At 45.2% G+C, this 24,206-nt stretch overlaps 1 protein-coding gene and 1 long non-coding RNA gene across 5 annotated transcripts in view; both read left to right on the top strand.

The window, feature by feature from the left end:
• The window catches only part of LOC142384496 (protein NLRC3-like), a 233,149-nt gene extending 215,247 nt beyond the window's left edge, over nucleotides 1-17,902 (top strand). The window contains exons 1-13 of one of the 4 annotated variants that reach the window (XM_075470772.1): nucleotides 2,864-2,968; nucleotides 3,983-4,093; nucleotides 4,178-4,270; nucleotides 4,353-4,478; nucleotides 4,741-4,878; nucleotides 7,880-8,011; nucleotides 11,013-11,144; nucleotides 12,496-12,627; nucleotides 14,142-14,220; nucleotides 14,383-14,590; nucleotides 14,734-16,654; nucleotides 16,748-16,921; nucleotides 17,566-17,902. In XM_075470772.1, the coding sequence (XP_075326887.1) occupies nucleotides 4,026-4,093; nucleotides 4,178-4,270; nucleotides 4,353-4,478; nucleotides 4,741-4,878; nucleotides 7,880-8,011; nucleotides 11,013-11,144; nucleotides 12,496-12,627; nucleotides 14,142-14,220; nucleotides 14,383-14,590; nucleotides 14,734-16,654; nucleotides 16,748-16,921; nucleotides 17,566-17,830 (3,468 nt within the window). In that variant the 5' untranslated portion in view covers nucleotides 2,864-2,968; nucleotides 3,983-4,025 and the 3' untranslated portion in view covers nucleotides 17,831-17,902. Of the gene's footprint in view, nucleotides 1-2,863; nucleotides 2,969-3,982; nucleotides 4,094-4,177; nucleotides 4,271-4,352; nucleotides 4,479-4,740; nucleotides 4,879-7,879; nucleotides 8,012-11,012; nucleotides 11,145-12,495; nucleotides 12,628-14,141; nucleotides 14,221-14,382; nucleotides 14,591-14,733; nucleotides 16,655-16,747; nucleotides 16,922-17,565 lie in introns of those variants that run through there. The other 3 variants (XM_075470771.1, XM_075470773.1, XM_075470774.1) reach the window with 3 other exon arrangements.
• A 2,484-nt stretch (nucleotides 17,903-20,386) lies between these two features.
• LOC142384502 (uncharacterized) lies at nucleotides 20,387-23,117 on the top strand. The gene is made up of 3 exons (XR_012770063.1): nucleotides 20,387-20,467; nucleotides 22,654-22,700; nucleotides 22,827-23,117. It is a non-coding gene; the product is annotated as an uncharacterized LOC142384502 (long non-coding RNA).
• The last annotated feature ends 1,089 nt before the right edge of the window (nucleotides 23,118-24,206 follow it).

Raw genomic sequence — 24,206 nt, 5'->3', positions numbered from 1 at the left:
TCCCAGAAAACATCCTGGTGGAACCTGGACTGCTTGTGTGGAGTCCCGTCAGGTCAGTAGGTCCTTCAATGTGGCCCAGGATGGATTTGTGTTCACACTGTTCTGAGAATGTGGACACAAGTGTCACAGAGCACCTCTGAATGTGGTCTGAGCCATCGGATCTGAATGCGTTCACACCTGTATTTAGTGCTGTCCACCTGTGATCGGATCAGCCGGGACTCATGTCAGCAGCAGGTGTGAACAGCCTCTGTGTTCATTACAGCCACATCGTGCAGTTTGTGGTTTCACCACCAGAGGGCGACAGCAAACATGCATTAACACCACATTGTAAAAAGAATGTATTTCAGCCCCAAACGTGATGTTTTTTAACCCAAACCGAGACATTCTGCCTGAACTTGTTTTGTGATATTTTCCTGAATTTGCCTCCGTCATCAACAAGAGAATTCTGTGGTTTCTTGAAAGAAATGCTTGAAAATTAATTTTTGTCTGCTGTGGAAATGTTCAGAAGTCATTTTTGAGGGAGGAACTCATGTCCTTTTGGTTGTTCAGTCCTGATATGTTTCATACCTCAGATATTACTTTGACACTTACTGCATAACCAAATACTTTTGTTGACCAGTCACTACGGTGGCCGACACGTGCAAATGGCCGGTTGTTTTTGTGATTGCAGCATTTTTCTCTTGCGGAGTTTTACTGTTGGATTTGTTTTGCTGTTTGCACGTGTCGGCCACCGTAAGTCTCTCCTCTCAGCAGCAGCTCCTCCAGGACAGCAGGAGCTCCACTAAAACTGCTGAGGAAGCACTCAAAGAACACAGAAGAAGAGTTTGAGGCGTTCATCATGGAACAAAGAATATTTCAGGATCACAGATACAGTACCAGGACTTCCTGTTGTGTTCTTCCATAACTGTTTGATGCAGATACATTTCAAAAAGCTGATAAAGCTCAAGATCTTCTGAAAGAAGCCGGTTTTGGGCTTCAGCTGATGCTTGTTCAACAAAAGTACATTCAAACTGTTCTACAGAACATGACAAACCACAAACCAGAGCACCCAACGGATGAGATTCCACAGATTCACGCAGAAATATCAGTTTATAGCGATCAGTGACCCGTTCAGAACTCCACGTATGGATCCTGGTTGTGTTAGTTGGTGTTTATCAGGTGTTTCATCATCATCATCATCATTAAAAAGGACTGTTCTGTCAGTGGTAGAAGTGAATTGCGTGGATACCTCACATATTTCCAGTCAGGGGGCTGAGGACGGAGGTCCTGAACAGAAGTTGAGAGTTTCCTGTCACATATAAACTTTGAATGAGGTCTCTGTGATGTCGTATGGCTGAGTTATGAAGCCTCCAAAATAGGGTAGTTTTTGGCATTTTTGGCTCATTAAGTGCTTTTCAATCGAATTTTCCATTCATAAGACAAGTCTGCTGAAGACTGAAGCGTTTTCATTTTTATCAAGGTCCTGTTTAAAATACAGCTTTTATGGCATTTTCAAAATGACTCCGGTTAGTGCTTTTCAATGCATTTTCCCATTGCATTGTGGGTATTTTCAAACTTCCCCTCACTATCAGTTTAAAGGAGAGAAAGAGGCGGCAGAAGCCAGCGGTGTAATTTTCATTCGGCTACTATTTTTATGGCAGTTTTAAAATCATTTTTCACCTGAATTTGATGACTTTAGGCCTTTATAATGGAAATGGAGAGGCGACCTCTGGGCTCAGAGGCAATTTGTGATAAATCTGTGAGGCAGAGCTCAATAAGTGTGACTTTGTGTGAAAGAAGACAAAAATGCCAGATCGGGCAGATATTTCGGACATGAGAGACATTTGTTCGAGAAATTGGTGCAGTATCGAATTTAGAGTGAGAAGCAGAGTGGGAGAGACACCTCAGCTGAGATGTAGTCTACCTAAAACATAAACTGCCGTTCTGTCAAAGCTGTATAATGTATCAACAAACGCTTTGGTTCAGTTAAAGCCGAGAGTCTCCTGTCACATAAAAACTTTGAATTAGGTCTGTGCTATGGTTTATAGCCGAGTAAAAAAGGCCTCTAAAATAGGCCATTTAAAACTGGCCCATAGGCCAAAATGGGCTCGTTAAGTGCTTTTCAATGCATTTTCCCATCCACAATTTTCCCACTTTTTCCCATTTTGCCAGAATCCCTTTCGACTAATGAGAGCCAAACGTGATTGCACACTGATCGAGGTTGTTGTGCACGCAGCGGTGTGCTTTTTATGCCGGTCGGACCATCGCTGCTAGACTAGTAGCGAACCGAAATTCATGACGGAAACGGAAGAATAACAGTCCAGCACAGCAGTAATATGTGTGTCTAATGCCTTCGGCATCGGCACCCATAATAACCAGTAACACTTGGTTTTATTGATTTGTCTGAATATGTGAAAACCCTCATTCAAAGACCTCGATGGAGCGGCAGTAGAGTAACCGGGTCACCTGCCAGGTCTCGGTTCCACCTCCAGATGCTGAAAACTAGTTCCCGACGTACTGCGCTCGTGCCACGGCGTTCCCCCGGGAAGTTTGAAGCCAAAACTTAGTTTTTACAGCTTCTTCTAAAGAATAAGAAAGCAAACTGAAAACTTTGTTCATTTAATATTTCACAGCCTGTTTTGAAGTTGAATCTGAAAGTTTTCTTCTTTTAGCCAAAGTATATGTGCCTCTACTTAAAAAGAGGTTCTGTGTACTTTAGCAGCCTCTGAAGGAGAGTCAGAAAGCATCAGTCATACCTGAACACACCTGTTCTAACGCACAGACAGCAGAGAAATGTTTTCAGATCAGTTTGTTGTTCATTAACATGGAGGTGTGTTCTAACATGAACTCCACCTTCCTGTCCTGCCTCCATCACAGCTGGACTCTGCTCTGACTGCTTCCAGGAAACAGCTCACCTGTGTCTCAGTCTGTGGAGCGGAGAGGCTTCTTCTTCTTCTTCTTCTTCTTCTTCTTCAGCTCTGAACAAAGTGTAAGTTCAAACTTTCCTGTTTGTTTCTGCTCTGAAATGTTGGAGAACATGTTCACTTCTTATTTCAGAACAAACTTTGATTAGTTTGTGTTTGAAGACAAATCTACACGATGATCAGCTTATTGTGTGGTGTGGTGGAAATTTTAGTAAAGGCCGGCGCACACCTTTACGATGTCATCGTTGCATCGTTTGTCGGGTGATCGGCATAACCATTCGGACCGTATTTGACGCGCTCGCACGTCCAACGCACACACTTGCGAACCTACGAGTTTTGTGACCGAATGTTATCACATGACCAAAAAAGGAAGCCACAAGTCACGTGACTTTCAAACCGGAGTCAGCCATGTTTGTGTCGTAGTCGGCCAACGTGACTAAGTGCGCTATTCCCATTGGCTGTTTAAATAATCCTGCGCGATGGCATCGGAACACAGACCGCACACACATACGATTGTATTCGGCACAAGGAAAATCCGTACGGAAATATCAAACATGTTTGATTTGATCCGATGAAACGACAAACGACAAAATCGTTTGTCGGCTGCTACCGCACACCTTTACGATTCCCATGCGAAGTCATCGGGCCGACAAAATCGTACACGAATCGTAAAGGTGTGCGCCGGCCTTAAGGCACAGAGTCGGTTATTCTCTACTGAGGAGATTAGCTTTTAATAATATCTTGAAAGGCAGAACAGTACAAGGTACAGAGCTGCTCTGACCACTGAGACAAAAACTATTCGGTTATAATGCACATTGCTGCGTCATCGCTCCTCGGGTGTAGGTGAGCGTTCTTATCTATTATCTTATCTTGCCAACCTTTCATCCCTAACTAGAGTTAAGGTTGCCCAGAGACGGCTGTAAAAACAGCTTCATGCCCCTAAAATACAGTTTTATCATTTTAACGCGGGGCAGAGAATCAGAGCCAATCAGAGGAGGAGCAGCTGATCTTTTTACATAAATGATGGAAAGGAGGATGTGAGTTGCTGTGCAGATGAATGATGTGTGTTTCCTCTGCAGAAGAAGGTAGAAAGTGTGTGTGAGCTGCTGTGAGTTCAGCAGCATGGATCAGAGTGAGGACACTGAAACCTCTCTGTGTGGGGAACATGAGAGCCAGAGCAAAGCTCAGAGGTGAGGTGACCATCTCTAACTGTCCATGACTCTCCTCCATGTCCCAGCTCAGCGCTCACATCACCAAACCACCTTTATTCACAGGAAGGGACAGAGACCTGGACCCAGGAGGGGGTCCTCACAGAGCCACTTGTTAAAGGATCACCCACTTTTCAAATTACGGGCCTCGAAAGCAGAGTAAGTTAACATCGGGTCATTGATTTAGAGGTTATTAAATATATCATGCATGCAGGCTGAAAAGTGTTTTTTTTCCCATCAGGATCCACCAGGAACCAGAATCAGAACCAGAACCAGAACCTGAACCCAGCTGTGTGTCCTTCAAGAGCAACTGGTCAAAGGATAATCCTATTGACTTCAAATCAGACCCACATCCATCCCCTCAGAGGTGAGCTGAGTGTAAATGCTGTAACAGAGTAAAATACAGCAGCTGAGGGTCGGTGGTGATTGGTCTGAATCTGAGGGTTAAAAGCCTCAGAGTGTGTGTGTTTATCAGCATTGAGCTCTGTAAGATCACAGAGCTGCCACCAGGGGGAGCTGTAACATTGGTCCACAGCAGCCACACTGACTCTCTGACAGGCCGTCTCACTGCAGACTCAAACACTATCACTGATACTTTAGTTTGAAGAAAACAAGTGTTTTTCTGTCAGGATCCATCAGAGACCCATACCTGGACCTGGACCTGGACCTGGACCTGGACCTGGACCCAGCTGTGTGTCCATGCAGAGCAACTGGTCAAATGATCGTCCTATTGACTTCAAATCAGCCCAACATCCGTCCCCTCAGAGGTGAGCTGAGTGTAAATGCTGTAACAGAGTAAAATGAGTCAGTTTGAACAGTTTTTACTCCAACATGTGTTTAATGTGAGCTCAGCTCTGTTTCACATCCGTTTCTCTGTTCATATGTGAAGCGGTGTGTGTTGGATGTTTTCCACCAACACTGATGGAGGTGGTACAAATCTAAGGCCTGATATAGTCTTGTGGTCTAGGATAGGGCTGGGCGATATGGACCAAAACTCATATCTCGATATTTTATCTCAATATCTCGATATCCGATATTATAACGATATTAAAAGGAGAAAAAAAAACGTCTCAGTGAACTGCACACTTTACCCTTTACCGCGGCTCAAATGAACAGAAACAGCAGCTTACCGGCATCTCTCCAGACGGAGTGCTTTGCATTACTTTTTCAAAATAAAAGCCCGTGTGAACGGACTTTTACAATCATTACAATAATACAATAAATAATTGCTAGTTACTTACCAATAGCCAAATGAAGTCGGTGACCAAAGCATTGCATCCTGGCATCATAACAATCATTTAAACAAAACCATGGCGGACACGGTGCAAGTGGAGAGTGAGCAGTTGGTAGCTAAAAAGAAACAACATGGCTCTGTTATTTGGACGTACTTCGGGTTTCGAATTACCGACGAACAGCAAAGCGACGCGATTTGCAAAGAGTGCAAGAAAATGGTTACAACAAAAGGTGGAAACACTACAAATCTCTTCACCCACCTGCAACAGAACCACCGACTGCTGTATGAAGAGAGTGTCAAACTACGTGGTTCTGCTGCTGTAGCCAAAGGCTCTCAGTCCCCTTCTGTCTCTCTCCCAAAGCAAAGCTCGTTGGAAGCTTCATTAATCAGTGCCGTGCCTTATGACCATAAAAGTAAGAAGTGGCGCGATATAAGGCGGTGGCATTCCATATTGCCAAGGATATGGTCCCCATAGCCGTGGTTGAGAAATGGGGTTTCTTAAATATGTTCAAAGTAATCGACCCACGGTACAAATTGCCCAGCCGTAATCATTTTGCTAGGGAAGTTCTCCCAGAGATGTATGCTACGTGCAGAAAAAACTTAGCGGAAAGACTAGCTAAAGTGACGCATTTTGGGTTAACAACCGACATGTGGACAAGCCGCACATGCGAGCCGTAGCCTATATGTGCCTAACCGTGCACTTTATTGAAGATTGGGAGATGAAAACGGCGTGCCTCCAAACAAGCTACTTTCCCGACAACCACACTGGCGAACACATTGCAGAGGCGCTTCAACATGCTCTCGTTAACTGGGGGCTTGACTGAAGGGACTCGTAGCCATAACTACAGATAACGGGAGCAGCATCAAGGCGGTGGAGCTGAATAAGTGGCTGCCTAGAGTGCTGCGTGGGTTGAAGAAATACGTAGGCTCTGACAGAGAGCGTGCGGCGCGGAGAGTAAACAAACTAAAGATGGTTATCTCCTCATTTAAATCGGAGAAACAACTTTGTATATTGGACAAATCATCTTTAAAATTGCACACCATTAGCAGTTTATGCATGCAATAATATTTAGCACGCTTAAAATATGTATTTAAAAAAGTAGCTCATTCTTAGTTTATTAACAACACAAAAATATTTATGTGGTAGTGAATGCTCTCCTCGTTACTCTTTGGCTGGAGACGGAGCATGCAGAGCATTGAGAGAGAGGCAGAAAGAGAGAGAGAGAGAGAGAGAGAGGTAGGTAGATGAAATAGCGTTCGCAACGCAAAATCAAAATAATATAATATTATAATACCGGTAAAGCGATATTGTCTCAACTTCATATCGCTTTCAAATTTGTACCGGTATAACGCCAACTACCGGTATATTGCCCAGCCCTAGTCTAGGAGTATAATGAGAGTCTATTTCATCGAGCTGACTGTTCCTTGGGAGGAGTTAGTAGCAGAAGCATATTATAGGAAAAAGCTTAGGTATGTGGAATTGGGGGCAGAAGCAGAGCAGCGAGGATGGAAGGCCAGAATCTGTCCAGTGGAAGTAGGATGTAGATGATTTGTTGCAAAGTCTGTTGTCTCATTGTTGAGGGAGCTGGGTGTAAGTGGACAGAGTGTGAGGAAAATAGTGAAGTAAGTGTCAGATGAGGCAGTAAAGTCCGGTCAGTGGATTTGGATTAGAAGAAGAAATAGCAGCTGGGGGCCCAGCAGGGGGAGCACTTAGGGTAAACAGACTCTTGGAAGAAGCAAAGAAGAAGTTCAAGATATTTAAGTGGAGGGTGTGGCCCATGTGAGCCTTTTGAAACCAGGCGGCCATTTTAGGTGAGTTGGCCTGTATGGCTTTGTTTTTGCTGAAGTTTTTAGTGACTGTAGGATTGTTTAGGTGAGTTTGTCTGCTGAATCTGCTAGTGTGTTTTGTCCTGCCTCCACCTCTGGCAGTCTCTATACTTTCATTACCCTCTACCCGAACCAGGGTTTGAATCCCATTACTTGAGACTTGGATCAGTTGTTGACGTCTCTGATGAGACTAATTAGCTGCATCATGTGTGTGATGTGATGTTTTAGTTCAGTCCTGCAGCTCTTTGTGAAAACAAAGGAAGAATATTGCTGAATATCTGTTTACTGATGTGGCTTCTTCACAGGATGCTGATTATGCAGTGAACAGGGCGGCTGATGCAGAAATATTATGTTTTTACTGATCTGATGAAAAACACTTACAGCCGGTTAACATTTGGCATCAATGGAGTGTGAAGAATCTCAGTTTTCCAACAGGACGTCACACGTGCAGCCACTTCTATACAGCAGGAAGCTGTGCAGGAAGCAGCTGAGGGTCGCTGGTGATTGGTCTGAATCTGAGGGTTAAAAGCCTCAGAGTGTGTGTGTTTATCAGCATTGAGCTCTGTAAGATCACAGAGCTGCCACCAGGGGGAGCTGTAACATTGTTCCACAGCAGCCACCCTGACTCTCTGACAGGCCGTCTCACTGCAGACTCAAACACTATCACTGATACTTTAGTTTGAAGAAAACAAGTGTTTTTCTGTCAGGATCCATCAGAGACCCATACCTGGACCCAAACCTGGACCTGGACCTGGACCCAGCTGTGTGTCCATGCAGAGCGACCGGTCAAAAGACAATCCTATTGACTTCAAATCAGCCCAACATCCGTCCCCTCAGAGGTGAGCTGAGTGTAAATGCTGTAACAGAGTAAAATGAGTCAGTTTGAACAGTTTTTACTCCAACATGTGTTTAATGTGAGCTCAGCTCTGTTTCACATCCATTTCTCTGTTCATATGTGAAGCGGTGTGTGTTGGATGTTTTCCACCAACACTGATGGAGGTGGTACAAATCTAAGGCCTGATATAGTCTTGTGGTCTAGGATAGGGCTGGGCGATATGGACCAAAACTCATATCTCGATATTTTATCTCAATATCTCGATATCCGATATTATAACGATATTAAAAGGAGAAAAAAAAACGTCTCAGTGAACTGCACACTTTACCCTTTACCGCGGCTCAAATGAACAGAAACAGCAGCTTACCGGCATCTCTCCAGACGGAGTGCTTTGCATTACTTTTTCAAAATAAAAGCCCGTGTGAACGGACTTTTACAATCATTACAATAATACAATAAATAATTGCTAGTTACTTACCAATAGCCAAATGAAGTCGGTGACCAAAGCATTGCATCCTGGCATCATAACAATCATTTAAACAAAACCATGGCGGACACGGTGCAAGTGGAGAGTGAGCAGTTGGTAGCTAAAAAGAAACAACATGGCTCTGTTATTTGGACGTACTTCGGGTTTCGAATTACCGACGAACAGCAAAGCGACGCGATTTGCAAAGAGTGCAAGAAAATGGTTACAACAAAAGGTGGAAACACTACAAATCTCTTCACCCACCTGCAACAGAACCACCGACTGCTGTATGAAGAGAGTGTCAAACTACGTGGTTCTGCTGCTGTAGCCAAAGGCTCTCAGTCCCCTTCTGTCTCTCTCCCAAAGCAAAGCTCGTTGGAAGCTTCATTAATCAGTGCCGTGCCTTATGACCATAAAAGTAAGAAGTGGCGCGATATAAGGCGGTGGCATTCCATATTGCCAAGGATATGGTCCCCATAGCCGTGGTTGAGAAATGGGGTTTCTTAAATATGTTCAAAGTAATCGACCCATGGTACAAATTGCCCAGCCGTAATCATTTTGCTAGGGAAGTTCTCCCAGAGATGTATGCTACGTACAGAAAAAACTTAGCGGAAAGACTAGCTAAAGTGACGCATTTTGGGTTAACAACCGACATGTGGACAAGCCGCACATGCGAGCCGTAGCCTATATGTGCCTAACCGTGCACTTTATTGAAGATTGGGAGATGAAAACGGCGTGCCTCCAAACAAGCTACTTTCCCGACAACCACACTGGCGAACACATTGCAGAGGCGCTTCAACATGCTCTCGTTAACTGGGGGCTTGACTGAAGGGACTCGTAGCCATAACTACAGATAACGGGAGCAGCATCAAGGCGGTGGAGCTGAATAAGTGGCTGCCTAGAGTGCTGCGTGGGTTGAAGAAATACGTAGGCTCTGACAGAGAGCGTGCGGCGCGGAGAGTAAACAAACTAAAGATGGTTATCTCCTCATTTAAATCGGAGAAACAACTTTGTATATTGGACAAATCATCTTTAAAATTGCACACCATTTGCAGTTTATGCATGCAATAATATTTAGGACGCTTAAAATATGTATTTAAAAAAGTAGCTCATTCTTAGTTTATTAACAACACAAAAATATTTATGTGGTAGTGAATGCTCTCCTCGTTACTCTTTGGCTGGAGACGGAGCATGCAGAGATTTGAGAGAGAGGCAGAAAGAGAGAGAGAGAGAGAGAGAGGTAGGTAGATGAAATAGCGTTCGCAACGCAAAATCAAAATAATATAATATTATAATACCGGTAAAGCGATATTGTCTCAACTTCATATCGCTTTCAAATTTGTACCGGTATAACGCCAACTACCGGTATATTGCCCAGCCCTAGTCTAGGAGTATAATGAGAGTCTATTTCATCGAGCTGACTGTTCCTTGGGAGGAGTTAGTAGCAGAAGCATATTATAGGAAAAAGCTTAGGTATGTGGAATTGGGGGCAGAAGCAGAGCAGCGAGGATGGAAGGCCAGAATCTGTCCAGTGGAAGTAGGATGTAGATGATTTGTTGCAAAGTCTGTTGTCTCATTGTTGAGGGAGCTGGGTGTAAGTGGACAGAGTGTGAGGAAAATAGTGAAGTAAGTGTCAGATGAGGCAGTAAAGTCCAGTCAGTGGATTTGGATTAGAAGAAGAAATAGCAGCTGGGGGCCCAGCAGGGGGAGCACTTAGGGTAAACAGACTCTTGGAAGAAGCAAAGAAGAAGTTCAAGATATTTAAGTGGAGGGTGTGGCCCATGTGAGCCTTTTGAAACCAGGCGGCCATTTTAGGTGAGTTGGCCTGTATGGCTTTGTTTTTGCTGAAGTTTTTAGTGACTGTAGGACTGTTTAGGTGAGTTTGTCTGCTGAATCTGCTAGTGTGTCTTGTCCTGCCTCCACCTCTGGCAGTCTCTATACTTTCATTACCCCCTACCGGAACCAGGGTTTGAATCCCATTACTTGAGACTTGGATCAGTTGTTGACGTCTCTGATGAGACTAATTAGCTGCATCATGTGTGTGATGTGATGTTTTAGTTCAGTCCTGCAGCTCTTTGTGAAAACAAAGGGAGAATATTGCTGAATATCTGTCCACTGATGTGGCTTCTTCACAGGATGCTGATTATGCAGTGAACAGGGCGGCTGATGCAGAAATATTATGTTTTTACTGATCTGATGAAAAACACTCAGAGCCAGTTAACATTTGGCATCAATGGAGTGTGAAGAATCTCAGTTTTCCAACAGGACGTCACACGTGCAGCCACTTCTATACAGCAGGAAGCTGTGCAGGAAGCAGCTGAGGGTCGCTGGTGATTGGTCTGAATCTGAGGGTTAAAAGCCTCAGAGAGTGTGTGTGTTTATCAGCATTGAGCTCTGTAAGATCACAGAGCTGCCACCAGGGGGAGCTGTAACATTGTTCCACAGCAGCCACCCTGACTCTCTGACAGGCCGTCTCACTGCAGACTCAAACACTATCACTGATACTTTAGTTTGAAGAAAACAAGTGTTTTTCTGTCAGGATCCATCAGAGACCCATACCTGGACCCAAACCTGGACCTGGACCTGGACCCAGCTGTGTGTCCTTAAAGAGCGACCGGTCAAAAGACAATCCTATTGACTTCAAATCAGCCCAACATCCGTCCCCGCAGAGGTGAGCTGAGTGTAAATGCTGTAACAGAGTAAAATGAGTCAGTTTGAACAGTTTTTACTCTAACATGTGTTTAATGTGAGCTCAGCTCTGTTTCACATCCATTTCTATGTTCATATGTGAAGCGGTGTGTGTTGGATGTTTTCCACCAACACTGATGGAGGTGGTACAAATCTAAGGCCTGATATAGTCTTGTGGTCTAGGAGTAGAATGAGAGTCTGTTTCATAGAGCTGACTGTTCCTTGGGAGGAATTAGTAGCAGAAGCATATGAAAGGAAAAAGCTTAGGTATGTGGAGTTGGGGGCAGAAGCAGAGCAGCGAGGATGGAAGGTTAGAATCTGTCCAGTGGAAGTAGGATGTAGGGGATTTGTAGCAAAGTCTGTTGTCTCATTGTTGAGGGAGCTGGGTGTAAGTGGACAGAGTGTGAGGAAAATAGTGAAGGAAGTGTCAGATGAGGCAGTAAAGTCCAGTCAGTGGATTTGGATTAGAAGAAGCAATAGCAGCTGGGGGCCCAGCAGGGGGAGCACTTAGGGTAAACAGACCTTTGGAAGAAGCAAAAGAAGAAGTTCCAGATATTTAAGTGGAGGGTGTGGCCAATGTGAGCCTTTTGAAACCAGGCGGCCATTTTAGGTGAGTTGGCCTGTATGGCTTTGTTTTTGCTGATGTTTTTATTGATTGTAGGACTGTTTAGGTGAGTTTGTCTGCTGAATCTGCTCGTGTGTCTTGTCCTGCCTCCACCTCTGGCAGCCTTTATACTTTCATTACCCCCTACCGGAACCAGGGTTTGAATCCCATTACTTGAGACTTGGATCAGTTGTTGACGTCTCTGATGAGACTAATTAGCTGCATCATGTGTGTGATGTGATGTTTTAGTTCAGTCCTGCAGCTCTTTGTGAAAACAAAGGGAGAATATTGCTGAATATCTGTCCACTGATGTGGCTTCTTCACAGGATGCTGATTATGCAGTGAACAGGGCGGCTGATGCAGAAATATTATGTTTTTACTGATCTGATGAAAAACACTCAGAGCCGGTTAACATTTGGCATCAATGGAGTGTGAAGAATCTCAGTTTTCCAACAGGACGTCACACGTGCAGCCACTTCTATACAGCAGGAAGCTGTGCAGGAAGCAGCTGAGGGTCGCTGGTGATTGGTCTGAATCTGAGGGTTAAAAGCCTCAGAGAGTGTGTGTGTTTATCAGCATTGAGCTCTGTAAGATCACAGAGCTGCCACCAGGGGGAGCTGTAACATTGTTCCACAGCAGCCACCCTGACTCTCTGACAGGCCGTCTCACTGCAGACTCAAACACTATCACTGATACTTTAGTTTGAAGAAAACAAGTGTTTTTCTGTCAGGATCCATCAGAGACCCATACCTGGACCCAAACCTGGACCTGGACCTGGACCCAGCTGTGTGTCCTTAAAGAGCGACCGGTCAAAAGGCAATCCTATTTACTTCAAATCAGCCCAACATCCGTCCCCTCAGAGGTGAGCTGAGTGTAAATGCTGTAACAGAGTAAAATGAGTCAGTTTGAACAGTTTTTACTCCAACATGTGTTTAATGTGAGCTCAGCTCTGTTTCACATCCATTTCTATGTTCATATGTGAAGCGGTGTGTGTTGGATGTTTCCCACCAACTCTGATGGAGGTGGTACAAATCTAAGGCCTGATATAGTCTTGTGGTCTAGGAGTAGAATGAGAGTCTATTTCATAGAGTTGACTGTTCCTTGGGAGGAATTAGTAGCGGAAGCGTATGAAAGGAAAAAGCTTAGGTATGTGGAGTTTGGGGCAGAAGCAGAGCAGCGAGGATGGAAGGTTAGAATCTGTCCAGTGGAAGTAGGATGTAGAGGATTTGTAGCAAAGTCTGTTGTCTCATTGTTGAGGGAGCTGGGTGTAAGTGGACAGAGTGTGAGGAAAATAGTGAAGGAAGTGTCAGATGAGGCAGTAAAGTCCAGTCAGTGGATTTGGATTAGAAGAAGCAATAGCAGCTGGGGGCCCAGCAGGGGGAGCACTTAGGGTAAACAGACCTTTGGAAGAAGCAAAAGAAGAAGTTCCAGATATTTAAGTGGAGGGTGTGGCCCATGTGAGCCTTTTGAAACCAGGCGGCCATTTTAGGTGAGTTGGCCTGTATGGTTTTGTTTTTACTGATGTTTTTATTGATTGTAGGACTGTTTAGGTGAGTTTGTCTGCTGAATCTGCTCGTGTGTCTTGTCCTGCCTCCACCTCTGGCAGCCTTTATACTTTCATTACCCCCTACCCGAACCAGGGTTTGAATCCCACTCCAACTTATCTTTACCTCTTCTATTTCTACCCCCTACCCGAACCAGGGTTTGAATCCCATTCCTACTTATCTTTACCTCTTCTATTTCTACCCCCTACCCGAACCAGGGTTTGAATCCCATTCCTACTTATCTTTACCTCTTCTATTTCTACCCCCTACCCGAACCAGGGTTTGCATCCCATTCCTACTTATCTTTACCTCTTCTATTTCTATCCCCTACCCGATCCAGGGTTTGCATCCCCACCCCGGTGTGAATGGTGTGCAGTTGGTGAGAGGCTGGGGTAGCTTGTGGCTGTGGGGAAGAAAAAAAAAAGATGGTTGTTGTGGTGTGAGGGGCAGTGATGGCTGGCATTAGGGGGGTGACTCTGGGATGCCAGTGATCACTCTCTAGCCTCCTGGAGGTGTCGTAGGCCCAACTAGACGAAACACAGATGAAAGGAGGTTCCCACCTGATGACCCCAATGACATGTTGGTCAGCACTGCTCACTGATCTATATTATAGGGAATTATTCACTGAGTCTGGTCCATTTTTTTTTCTTTAGCACATGTTTCTTGTGTTTACCTTAAATGGATGTCTGGGATTTCCAGTGAAAACCAGGTTGTCCAGGGAGTCCTCTGATCCACTGCTCACATCCACACATCCCTTCATGGACCTTCAGCTTGTGTTGCTCTCTGTGTGGACAGACACAATGTGAGCTCATTCTTCATGATTCCTCCACAGAGTGGACCAGCAGAGCTCAGAGGGTCCCAGTGGTCCGTCTGCCCAGCAGCATCAAACACAGCTGGACTCCATATTTATGGTCTGTACATGTGCAACAACTACTTTCCCATCTGTTCTGCTCACAGCCATCTCCATGCTGCACTCTGTAGGCCAGCGGGTTGTCAGTGTGTCCAACATGGATCTGATGTTTGGCTCCATGGTTTCAGTCTGATGGGCTCATTCATATAGTTTTCTGTTCCAGCTGCTGGAGGACAACATGCTCACTTTTGTGAAGGAGGAGCTGAAGAAGATGCAGAAGGTTCTGAGTCCAGATTACCCAGAATGCTTAGAGAGTCAGAGGGAGGGTGAGGATGAAGAGCAGAGGAGCAGCAGAGAGGCGTTAGTGAAGATCACAGCTCACTTCCTGAGGAGAATGAAGCAGGAGGAGCTGGCTGACCGTCTGCAGAGCGGTAAGAGGATTTCTCTAAAGGTTTAACCTGCTGGATAAATGACACATTTACTGATGTCTCAGCACACAGAACAGCAGATGTTCAGATACTCTTTACAGGGTTGAAATGTCTGTTTACTGATGTTATTTCTTGTCTTTGTTCAGAACTTTTTGCTGCAGTTTGTGGACGTAAACTTAAATGTGCTCTGAAGAAGAAGTTCCAGTGTGTGTTTGAGGGGATTCCTAAAGCAGGAAAGCCAACCCTTCTGAATCAGATCTACACAGAGCTCTACATCACAGAGGGAGGGAGCGGAGAGGTCAATGATGAACATGAGGTCAGACAGATTGAAGCAGCATCCAGGAAAGCAGGCAGAGCAGAAACATCCATCAGACAGGAAGACATCTTTAAAGGCCCACCTGGAAGAGATGAACCAATCAGAACAGTGCTGACAAAGGGAGTGGCTGGCATTGGGAAAACAGTCTTAACTCAGAAGTTCACTCTGGACTGGGCTGAAGGCAAAGCCAACCAGGACATCCACTTCATGTTTCCATTCACTTTCAGAGAGCTGAATGTGCTGAGAGAGAGAAAGTTCAGCTTGGTGGAACTTGTTCATCACTTCTTTACTGAGACCAAAGCAGCAGGAATCTGCAGCTTTGAACAGTTCCAGGTTGTGTTCATCTTTGACGGTCTGGATGAGTGTCGACTTCCTCTGGACTTCCACAGCAAGGAGCCCCTGGCTGATGCTACAGAGCCCACCTCAGTGGATGTGCTGCTGACAAACCTCATCAGGGGGGAGCTGCTTCCCTCTGCTCGCCTCTGGATAACCACACGACCTGCAGCAGCCAATCAGATCCCTGCTGGCTGTGTTGGCATGGTGACAGAGGTCAGAGGGTTCACTGACCCACAGAAGGAGGAGTACTTCAGGAAGAGGTTCAGAGATTCAGAGCAGGCCAGCAGGATCATCTCCCACATCCAGACATCCCGAAGCCTCCACATCATGTGCCACATCCCGGTCTTCTGCTGGATCACTGCTACAGTTCTGGAGGATGTGTTGGAAACCAGAGAGGGAGCAGAGCTGCCCAGCACCCTGACTGAGATGTACATCCACTTCCTGGTGGTTCAGGCCAAAGTGAAGAAGCTCAAGTATGATGGAGGAGCTGCGACAGATCCACACTGGAGTCCAGAGAGCAGGAAGATGATTGAGTCTCTGGGAAAACTGGCTTTTGAGCAGCTGCAGAAAGGAAACCTGATCTTCTATGAATCAGACCTGACAGAGTGTGGCATCGATATCTCAGCAGCCTCAGTGTACTCAGGAGTGTTCACACAGATCTTTAGAGAGGAGAGAGGGCTGTACCAGGAGAAGGTGTTCTGCTTCATCCATCTGAGTGTTCAGGAGTTTCTGGCTGCTCTTCATGTGCATCTGACCTTCATCAACTCTGGACTCAACCTGATGGAGGAACAACAAAAGTCTCAGGAGTCTGAAAGTGCACAAGCTCCTATCGTAGAGGCACAGAGATCTTCTTCTTTGCAGTTTTTTAGTAATATGTTTAGTTTTCGCTCTCATGTCAAGCAGCAGAAAGAACAACAAACATCTGAAACAACAGAAGATCAATCTGCAGATTCTCTTCGACTCTTCCATCAGAGTGCTGTGAACAAGGCCTTAGAGAGTCCAAACGGACACCTGGACCTGTTCCTCCGCTTCCTCCTGGGTCTTTCCCTGCAGACCAATCAGAGGCTCCTTCGAGGCCTGCTGACACAGACAGGAAGTAGATCACAGACCAATCAGGAAACAGTCCGTTACATCAAGGAGAAGATCAGTGAGGATCTGTCTGCAGAGAGAAGCATCAATCTGTTCCACTGTCTGAATGAACTGAATGATCGTTCTCTGGTGGAGGAGATCCAACAGGCCCTGAGATCAGGAAGTCTCTCCACAGATGAACTGTCTCCTGCTCAGTGGTCAGCTCTGGTCTTCATCTTACTGTCATCAGGAAAACATCTGGATGAGTTTGACCTGAAGAAATACTCTGCTTCAGAGGAGGCTCTTCTGAGGCTGCTGCCAGTGCTCAAAGCCTCCAACAAAGCTGTGTGAGTACAGATATAGAGGGATGTGTATGAATATCCTGCTGCTGTTTCTATAGGAGAGAAAGTCCCAGATTTATCTCATTATTCCCTCCTCAGGCTGAGCGGCTGTAAGCTCTCAGAGAGAAGCTGTGCAGCTCTGTCCTCAGCTCTCAGCTCCCAGTCCTCCAGCCTGACACAACTGGACCTGAGTAACAACAACCTGCAGGATTCAGGAGTGAAGCAGCTGTCTGATGGACTGAAGAGTCCAAACTGTGACCTGGAAGCTCTCAGGTCAGGATTCATTCACCTTTTAAACTGAGAGTTGATATAATTATGTCTTAATTTAATGATAAAACAGCTGCCAGGTGCTTTGATCAATGAAGTAGATGAATCTGTTCTGGTTTTCTGGCTTAACTAACCTGAACAATCGATATCATGCAGCATAACAATGTTGGATGTGTAATGTAAAGTGGATTATATGATGGTGTATATCTCCACTCAGTGTTTCTTCTCACCTTCATCACACACAGTGGAGCCATATAATCTGGGAGTGCAGCAGAGGAGACTCAATTAAAAACAAGAGCAGCAAAACAGTGGTAGAGACTCTCACTCTGGGGTGAAATGAAACCAGTGCCCACCAGTGGTGTGAGATAATTACATGATCACAAAGATGATGATGTGCTGATAGACAACAGATTTTGAGACTTTGTCGCTGAGAAACTGCAGTTCCAAGGTTCAAATGCTTCGCCACCATGTTGACTCCTTGTTTCACTCACCGTGTTTCTGAGCATTTAAGAACCACCACATGGATAACACGGTTATAAACCTGATATCAGGAGGTGATATAGATGATCTTTCAGGCTTTATGCAGCATTAGAGCCGTTTCATTTGGATCACAGCTGTTCTTTGTCCTTTTCCTGTTATTCCCTCCTCAGACTGAGCGACTGTAACCTCTCAGAGAGAAGCTGTGCAGCTCTGTCCTCAACTCTCAGCTCCCAGTCCTCCAGCCTGACAGAACTGGACCTGAGTAACAACAACCTGCAGGATTCAGGAGTGAAGCAGCTTTCTGATGGACTGAAGAGTCCAAACTGTGAGCTGGAAGCTCTCAGGTCAGGATTCTCTGCTGTTTCAGCTTCATACAGTCTCTGTGATGCAGTAACATCTGTTACATTTTCAGAGATGTTTAAAATCACAAAGTAAAATATCTCTAGACCTGTGTCACTTTCCTCTGATCTAGTCTGCACACACACACACACACACACACACACACACACACACACACACACACACACATATGAACTCTGGCTGAAACATTTATTTATAACCTTTGAAATATACATAAAAACAACTATTTTCAGGTTAAATCAGTCGCTGCAGCTGTGAAGATGCCGTCTACAGATGCTGGCCTGATGCCCAGATGTTTGATAATCATGAGGGGAAATAATTTCCTGTTATCCTTTGAAAACAAGCTCAGTTAAGCCAGTTTAGGACATAAACTAACATGTTATGATGAAAAACCAGCTTTGATTTGTGAACAATATGAGATAATTATTCATTTTCAGACAGCAGCATTCAAGAATCACTTCAAGCACGACTGTTTTCAGCCTCTGTGCCTCAACACCTCTGACAGGAAGCTGTAATACAGCAACAGTCAAAGGTTTGGACACACCCACTGATTCAAAATGAATGAGGAGGTCAGTCCAAACTCTGAAGTGGTCCCTACAATAAACAGAAATAAAGTTCAGTCCTTTGTTCAGCTGACAAGAATAAGACGAGTGTTGGGTGAAATAAAGATGTTCCACCTTGTGTTTCTTCTCCTGGTTGAAACCCGGCCGTCGTCCTTCTCCTTGATGTTCCTGTTGTTTGGATCCAGGTGCTGCAGAGACTCTTGTTCCTTCTCTCCGTTCAGACTGCAGTTCTGTCAGCTCATGTGGGGAATGCTGCCACCTGCTGCTGTAGTTAGGAACTGCACCTCACATCGGTGCATCTTCTCTACAGATCAGCTGCACTAAAATAACACAAAACAGTCTCAGCAAAGTAACAGATTACATGTCACACACTGACAGGAAGAGATTCACAGATGTGCGAAACACATTTCACATGTAAAAATGGATCCACAAACTTTTAGATGCCACTCTGCATGTGTTTTTGTTTCATGTTAAAGCATCAATCTGCACATATTAATCTGTAGTTTTACACAAGCCTTTATGAATCACAAATAAAATGTTCTTCAGATATTTGTGACTGATGGGAGACATTTACTGAATCTCTCCTGTGGATTACTAATTAAAATGCTTAAAAAACTGCCATATAAAATCAAAGAATTAAACTATACAGTATATCAACAAATTCAGCAGCTCTTAAGTAGAAGCTAGAAAGATGCTCTGCCCGTCCATAAAAAGTCTCTCTAATATGCTGTTTATCATCAAATGCAGCAAATAGGAGCTAAAAGTGAGGAAGATATCTTGGTTTCTCAGAGCAACTTAATGTGATGTTTCCAAGGATTGTCTCTAAGATGACATTAAATGTGACTAAGTTTTAACACTAATGTTATTTAATATCTTCTCCTCAGACTGAGCGGCTGTAACCTCTCAGAGAGAAGCTGTGCAGCTCTGTCCTCAGCTCTCAGCTCCCAGTCCTCCAGCCTGACACAACTGGACCTGAGTAACAACAACCTGCAGGATTCAGGAGTGAAGAAGCTGTCTGATGGACTGAAGAGTCCAAATTGTGACCTGGAAGCTCTCAGGTCAGGATTCATTAACCTTTTAAACTTAGCGTTGATATAATTCTGTCTTAATTTAATGATAAAACAGCTGCCAGGTGCTTTGATCAATGAAGTAGATGAATCTGTTCTGGTTTTCTGGCTTAACTAACCTGAACGATCGATATCATGCAGCATAACAATGTTGGATGTGTAATGTAATGTGGATTATATGATGGTGTATATCTCCACTCAGTGTTTCTTCTCACCTTCATCACACACAGTGGAGCCTTATAATCTGGGAGTGCAGCAGATGAGACTCAATTAAAAACAAGAGCAGCAAAACAGTGGTAGAGACTCTCACTCTGGGGTGAAATGAAACAAGTGCCCACCAGTGGTGTGAGATAATTACATGATCACAAAGATGATGATGTGCTGATAGGCAACAGATTTTGAGACTTTGTCACTGAGAAACTGCAGTTCCAAGGTTCAAATGCTTCGCCACCATGTTGACTCCTTGTTTCACTCACCGTGTTTTTGAGCATTTAAGAACCACCACATGGATAACAAGGTTATAAACCTGATATCAGGAGGTGATATAGATGGTCTTTCAGCCTTTATGCAGCATTAGAGCCGTTTCATTTGGATCACAGCTGTTCTTTGTCCTTTTCCTGTTATTCCCTCCTCAGACTGAGCGGCTGTAACCTCTCAGAGGGAAGCTGTGCAGCTCTGTCCTCAGCTCTCAGCTCCCAGTCCTCCAGCCTGACACAACTGGACCTGAGTAACAACAACCTGCAGGATTCAGGAGTGAAGCAGCTGTCTGATGGACTGCAGAGTCCAAACTGTGAGCTGGAAGCTCTCAGGTCAGGATTCTCTGCTGTTTCAGCTTCATACAGTCTCTGTGATGCAGTAGCATCTGTTATTATGTTATTATTATCTGTTATAACAGCAGTTGTGTTGCTCTGTGTCTGCAGCCTGTCAGGCTGTCTGATCACAGAGGAAGGCTGTGCTTCTCTGGCTGAAGCTGTGACTTCCAACCCCTCCCATCTGAGAACGCTGGACCTGAGCTACAACCATCCAGGAGCCTCAGTAGGGAAGCTGCTGAGGGCTGCACTGAAGGATCCACACACACTCAGGTATGGAGAGGCCTGCTGCAGCCTCACAGTGTCTGACAGAGGAGGAAGAGCAGGGAACATGTTCTCTGTCCTGCACTCAGCCCTGTGCTTCTGCTTCCTGCTGAGTGTTACATGAACAATCACACATGTAGGAGCCTGTTTCCTTTGCTCAGCAGAAACACTGGTTGGACAGAAACAGCAGGTGTTTGAGCTCTCCAAGGAGAACATCTGCAGGAACAACAGTGAGAAGTGTCTGTTGGTCAGAGTTGATTCAGTTTGGACAGGTATCTGCATGTTAAAGGAACAGTCTGTCATTTAAACATCCTTTTGGTCTCTGACTCTGATTCATTTGCAGAGATGGGTCCAGTACATGTTAGCTTAGCTTAGCACAAAGGTTCATAAAACTGTGTGCACATGTGCAGGTGAAGTTCCCTTTATAAATCACAGTCCACGTGGAAATGTGCACCTGTGGATTAGACTTGTGTCCCTCCCTCCATACGCCCAGGTTTAACCATAAATGGTGGATGCAGAGCACATCATGCATGTTGATGCTCAGCTCCTGCTGATTGGAGGCTCCTGATCACAGCAACAGACCCAGAAAGTGAATTTAGATGAGACAGACATCAAGGTCCATATGCAGAAGGAAACCATTTGAACACTCGTTCCATCCGAATTCTTTCATCCATGTTGTTATTCATTGGTGCCAATGCACTGAGCAACATCTCACACAAGTGTCAATGCAGCATTCATCGTTTTTTCTTCAATCACCTGATCTAAATGAAGGTGAGTCAGTGGAACCCCTCACCCTGATAGGATTTGAAATGAGGGATCGGACAGGAAAGCACAAGTGGTTTCCTTCTTCAGGCTCCTGAGGTTTTGCTCGCTGCGTTCTGATATGGACTCATCATGAGTCATGATGACTGTGAGAGCTGTCACTGGGTTTCTGTCAAGACTTTGTCCCTTTACAGTCGGTAGGACACACGAGGGAGGTGCCTGGACACTGCAGAGTGTGTGTGTTGGGATGATGAAGGTGTCATCAGTTAGCCCGGTTAACGTGGTTGATGTGAAAAGGACTCGGTATATTCACAGCTAACATTGACCACCAGTGTCAGTCCAACGTCTCCTCTGCAGTCAGGGCTTTCAAAGCTGGATGATGAGGTGGCGCTGACTCAGTAATGAGATGAATGTGATCCATGATTTGAGTTTGCTTCTGCCTCTTACAGCTGAACGTTTACTATGGAACAGTTCTGGTGCTTTAAATAACAGCTGCTCTGAATATTTGTTCTGTGAGAGACTCTCAGGTCTATCCCCCCCCCCTCACCATCTGTGTGTCCTAAACGCTCGTACACATGGCTCAGAGTTTGTGTACAGGTGTGCACATTTTCCCGTGTTTTTACAGATGACTAAATGAGTCACTTTGTGCCTCCTGTGAGTTGATGATCATGGGGATCTTCCCCTGGAGCGGCTCTCTGACAGCTCCAACACATTCAGAGATGCCCTGCCTCTGGAGTTTGTGCTGTTAGTGATTACTGCTCCATCACCTGGGTCAGAGACACTGACATCCCTCAGTCTCTAATGATCAGCTCAGGAAATGAGAAGCATTTGAACCTTCAGGATCTTTAACTGTGCTTTGTGTTTGCAGATTGAATGTTTCTGACAGACGTATCTTGTTGCTTTTTGGATCCTGTGTATGTAACCTGCTGCTGTAGCTCATCACAGTCAGTCTGCCGTGCTTCCACATGTCAGCTTTCCAACAGGAAAATATGAAAGGATTAGCCATCTTTACTCTGAACATTTGTGCTGCTGATCAGTCTCTGATGAAGGACGTGGAACTCTGACTGAATGAAGCAGAGAACAACCTGGAGGACACAAGCTAACCATGTTTTCTAGCTGAGATAGCTCTGTAGCATGAATTAAAAGCAGCTGTACTGATACACTCACAACTGTTGTGCTGTTAGCTTTAACAACAGCTCTAATAATCCAAGAAGAGAGGTTGCAGCTCTGGCTCAGATCAGGAGCAGATGGCTGAAAGAAGCAGTTTGTTGGTGTCAGTGCTGATCAGACAGCTTTCATTCTAGTTTCCAGATGCTCCATTCCAGTGGATGTATCCAGATGTTGGACTGTTCCTTTCTCAGTGTAGAACAGTGTGTGTGAGAGCCATGTAATGTCCATGTCTGATGCTGCTCTGACCCCCCTCCTCCTTTCAGGGTGGAGCCTGCTGGAGAACGATGGCTGACACCAGGGCTGAGGAAGTGTGAGTGTGTTCTTCATCTGATTCATGACATCCGGCCATCTTCACACTGTCACATCACTCATTGATCAAAGTCAACAGATGATGGATCAATAACTGCAGCTGGACTGTGTTTGTTCTCTCCATCAGATTCCTGCCGACTCACAATCGACACAAACACAGTGAACAGATACCTGGAACTGTCTGACAACAACAGGAAGGTGACAGATGTGAGAGAGGTTCAGTCATATCCTGATCATCCAGACAGGTTTGATGGCTGGTCTCAGCTGCTGTGTAGAAATGTTCTGACTGGTCGCTGTTACTGGGAGGTCGAGTGGAGAGGAGAGGTTTATATATCAGTGAGTTACAGAGGAATCAGGAGAGGAGGCAGTGAGTGTGTGTTTGGATGGAACGATCAGTCCTGGAGTCTGATCTGCTCTGATGGAGGTAAATATTCTGTCAGGCACAATAACGGAGGTACACACATCTCCTCCTCCTCCTCCTCCTCCTCCTCCTCTGTCTGTAACAGAGCAGCAGTGTATGTGGACCGTCCTGCTGGAACTCTGTCCTTCTACAGAGTCTCCTCTGACACACTGATCCACCTCCACACCTTCAGCCCCACATTCACTGAAGAACCTCTGCATCCTGGATTTGGAGTCTGGACACCTGGTTCCTGGTTGTCTCTGTGCTGAGTACACAGAGTGTCCTCCTGTCAGAGAATCCCTGCTGAACAGATAGTTCAGTCTGTTCATGTCTGTCTCTTTCACTCAGAAACACCTTTTCAGATTCATGGATTCAGTCAGTTTCTGTTTGAAACTCTTCTGAATGATTCCTTGGAAACTTCTTCCTCTTCCGGTCCTTTAAAGATGGAAGCTGCCATTCTTCCAGGATGTTGTTTTTCTGTGTGTTTCCAGTCAAAGCTTCACACTGAGTATCAGCAGGTTGTGTTTCTCTGCAGCTCACTTCAGCTGAGCCCATTCAGTTGATGTCAGCTGCAGTTAGTTTGCTGCACATGTGACAAACTGTGACATCAGAGAGGAATCACTGAGCTGCATCAGCCCAGATGAATTCCAACCTGCTGACAGATCTTCACTGATTCTGCTGCAATGAGCAGAAGTCTGGTGAGCAGCCGGGGTTCATCCTGATGTTTCTTCACTTTCACTTCCTGTTAGATGATGAAAGGACACCTGGACTGGAGCTGCTTTCTGATGCAGAATGTTGCTGAATGTTGCTGTTGAACGCTCACACAGAGGACTGAAATGATCCTTTACAAACAACATTTGCATGAGCATGAGGGCCTGCCCACAGAGTTTAAAGGAGGCGCTGCCACACTCCTCACTTTGGATCACCTCTTCCTCCCGGCTGGAGAGGGAGAGGAGAAGAGCCCAGCAGCATCCTTTCTTTAACTCAGAGCAGCTTTTTGTCCCCCAGCAGCCACCGTCCTGTTTCTACACACTTTAACAGTCCACAACATCTGCTTTGGACTGAAAGTTCCTGATGTTCAGCATCAGAATCCTGCCAGTGTTTCAC

This window comes from Odontesthes bonariensis, chromosome 7 (genome assembly GCF_027942865.1).
Source record: "Odontesthes bonariensis isolate fOdoBon6 chromosome 7, fOdoBon6.hap1, whole genome shotgun sequence".
Taxonomy (NCBI): domain Eukaryota; kingdom Metazoa; phylum Chordata; class Actinopteri; order Atheriniformes; family Atherinopsidae; genus Odontesthes; species Odontesthes bonariensis.
Note: the sequence above shows the minus strand (reverse complement) of the source record. Positions and strands in the feature narration are given on the sequence as shown.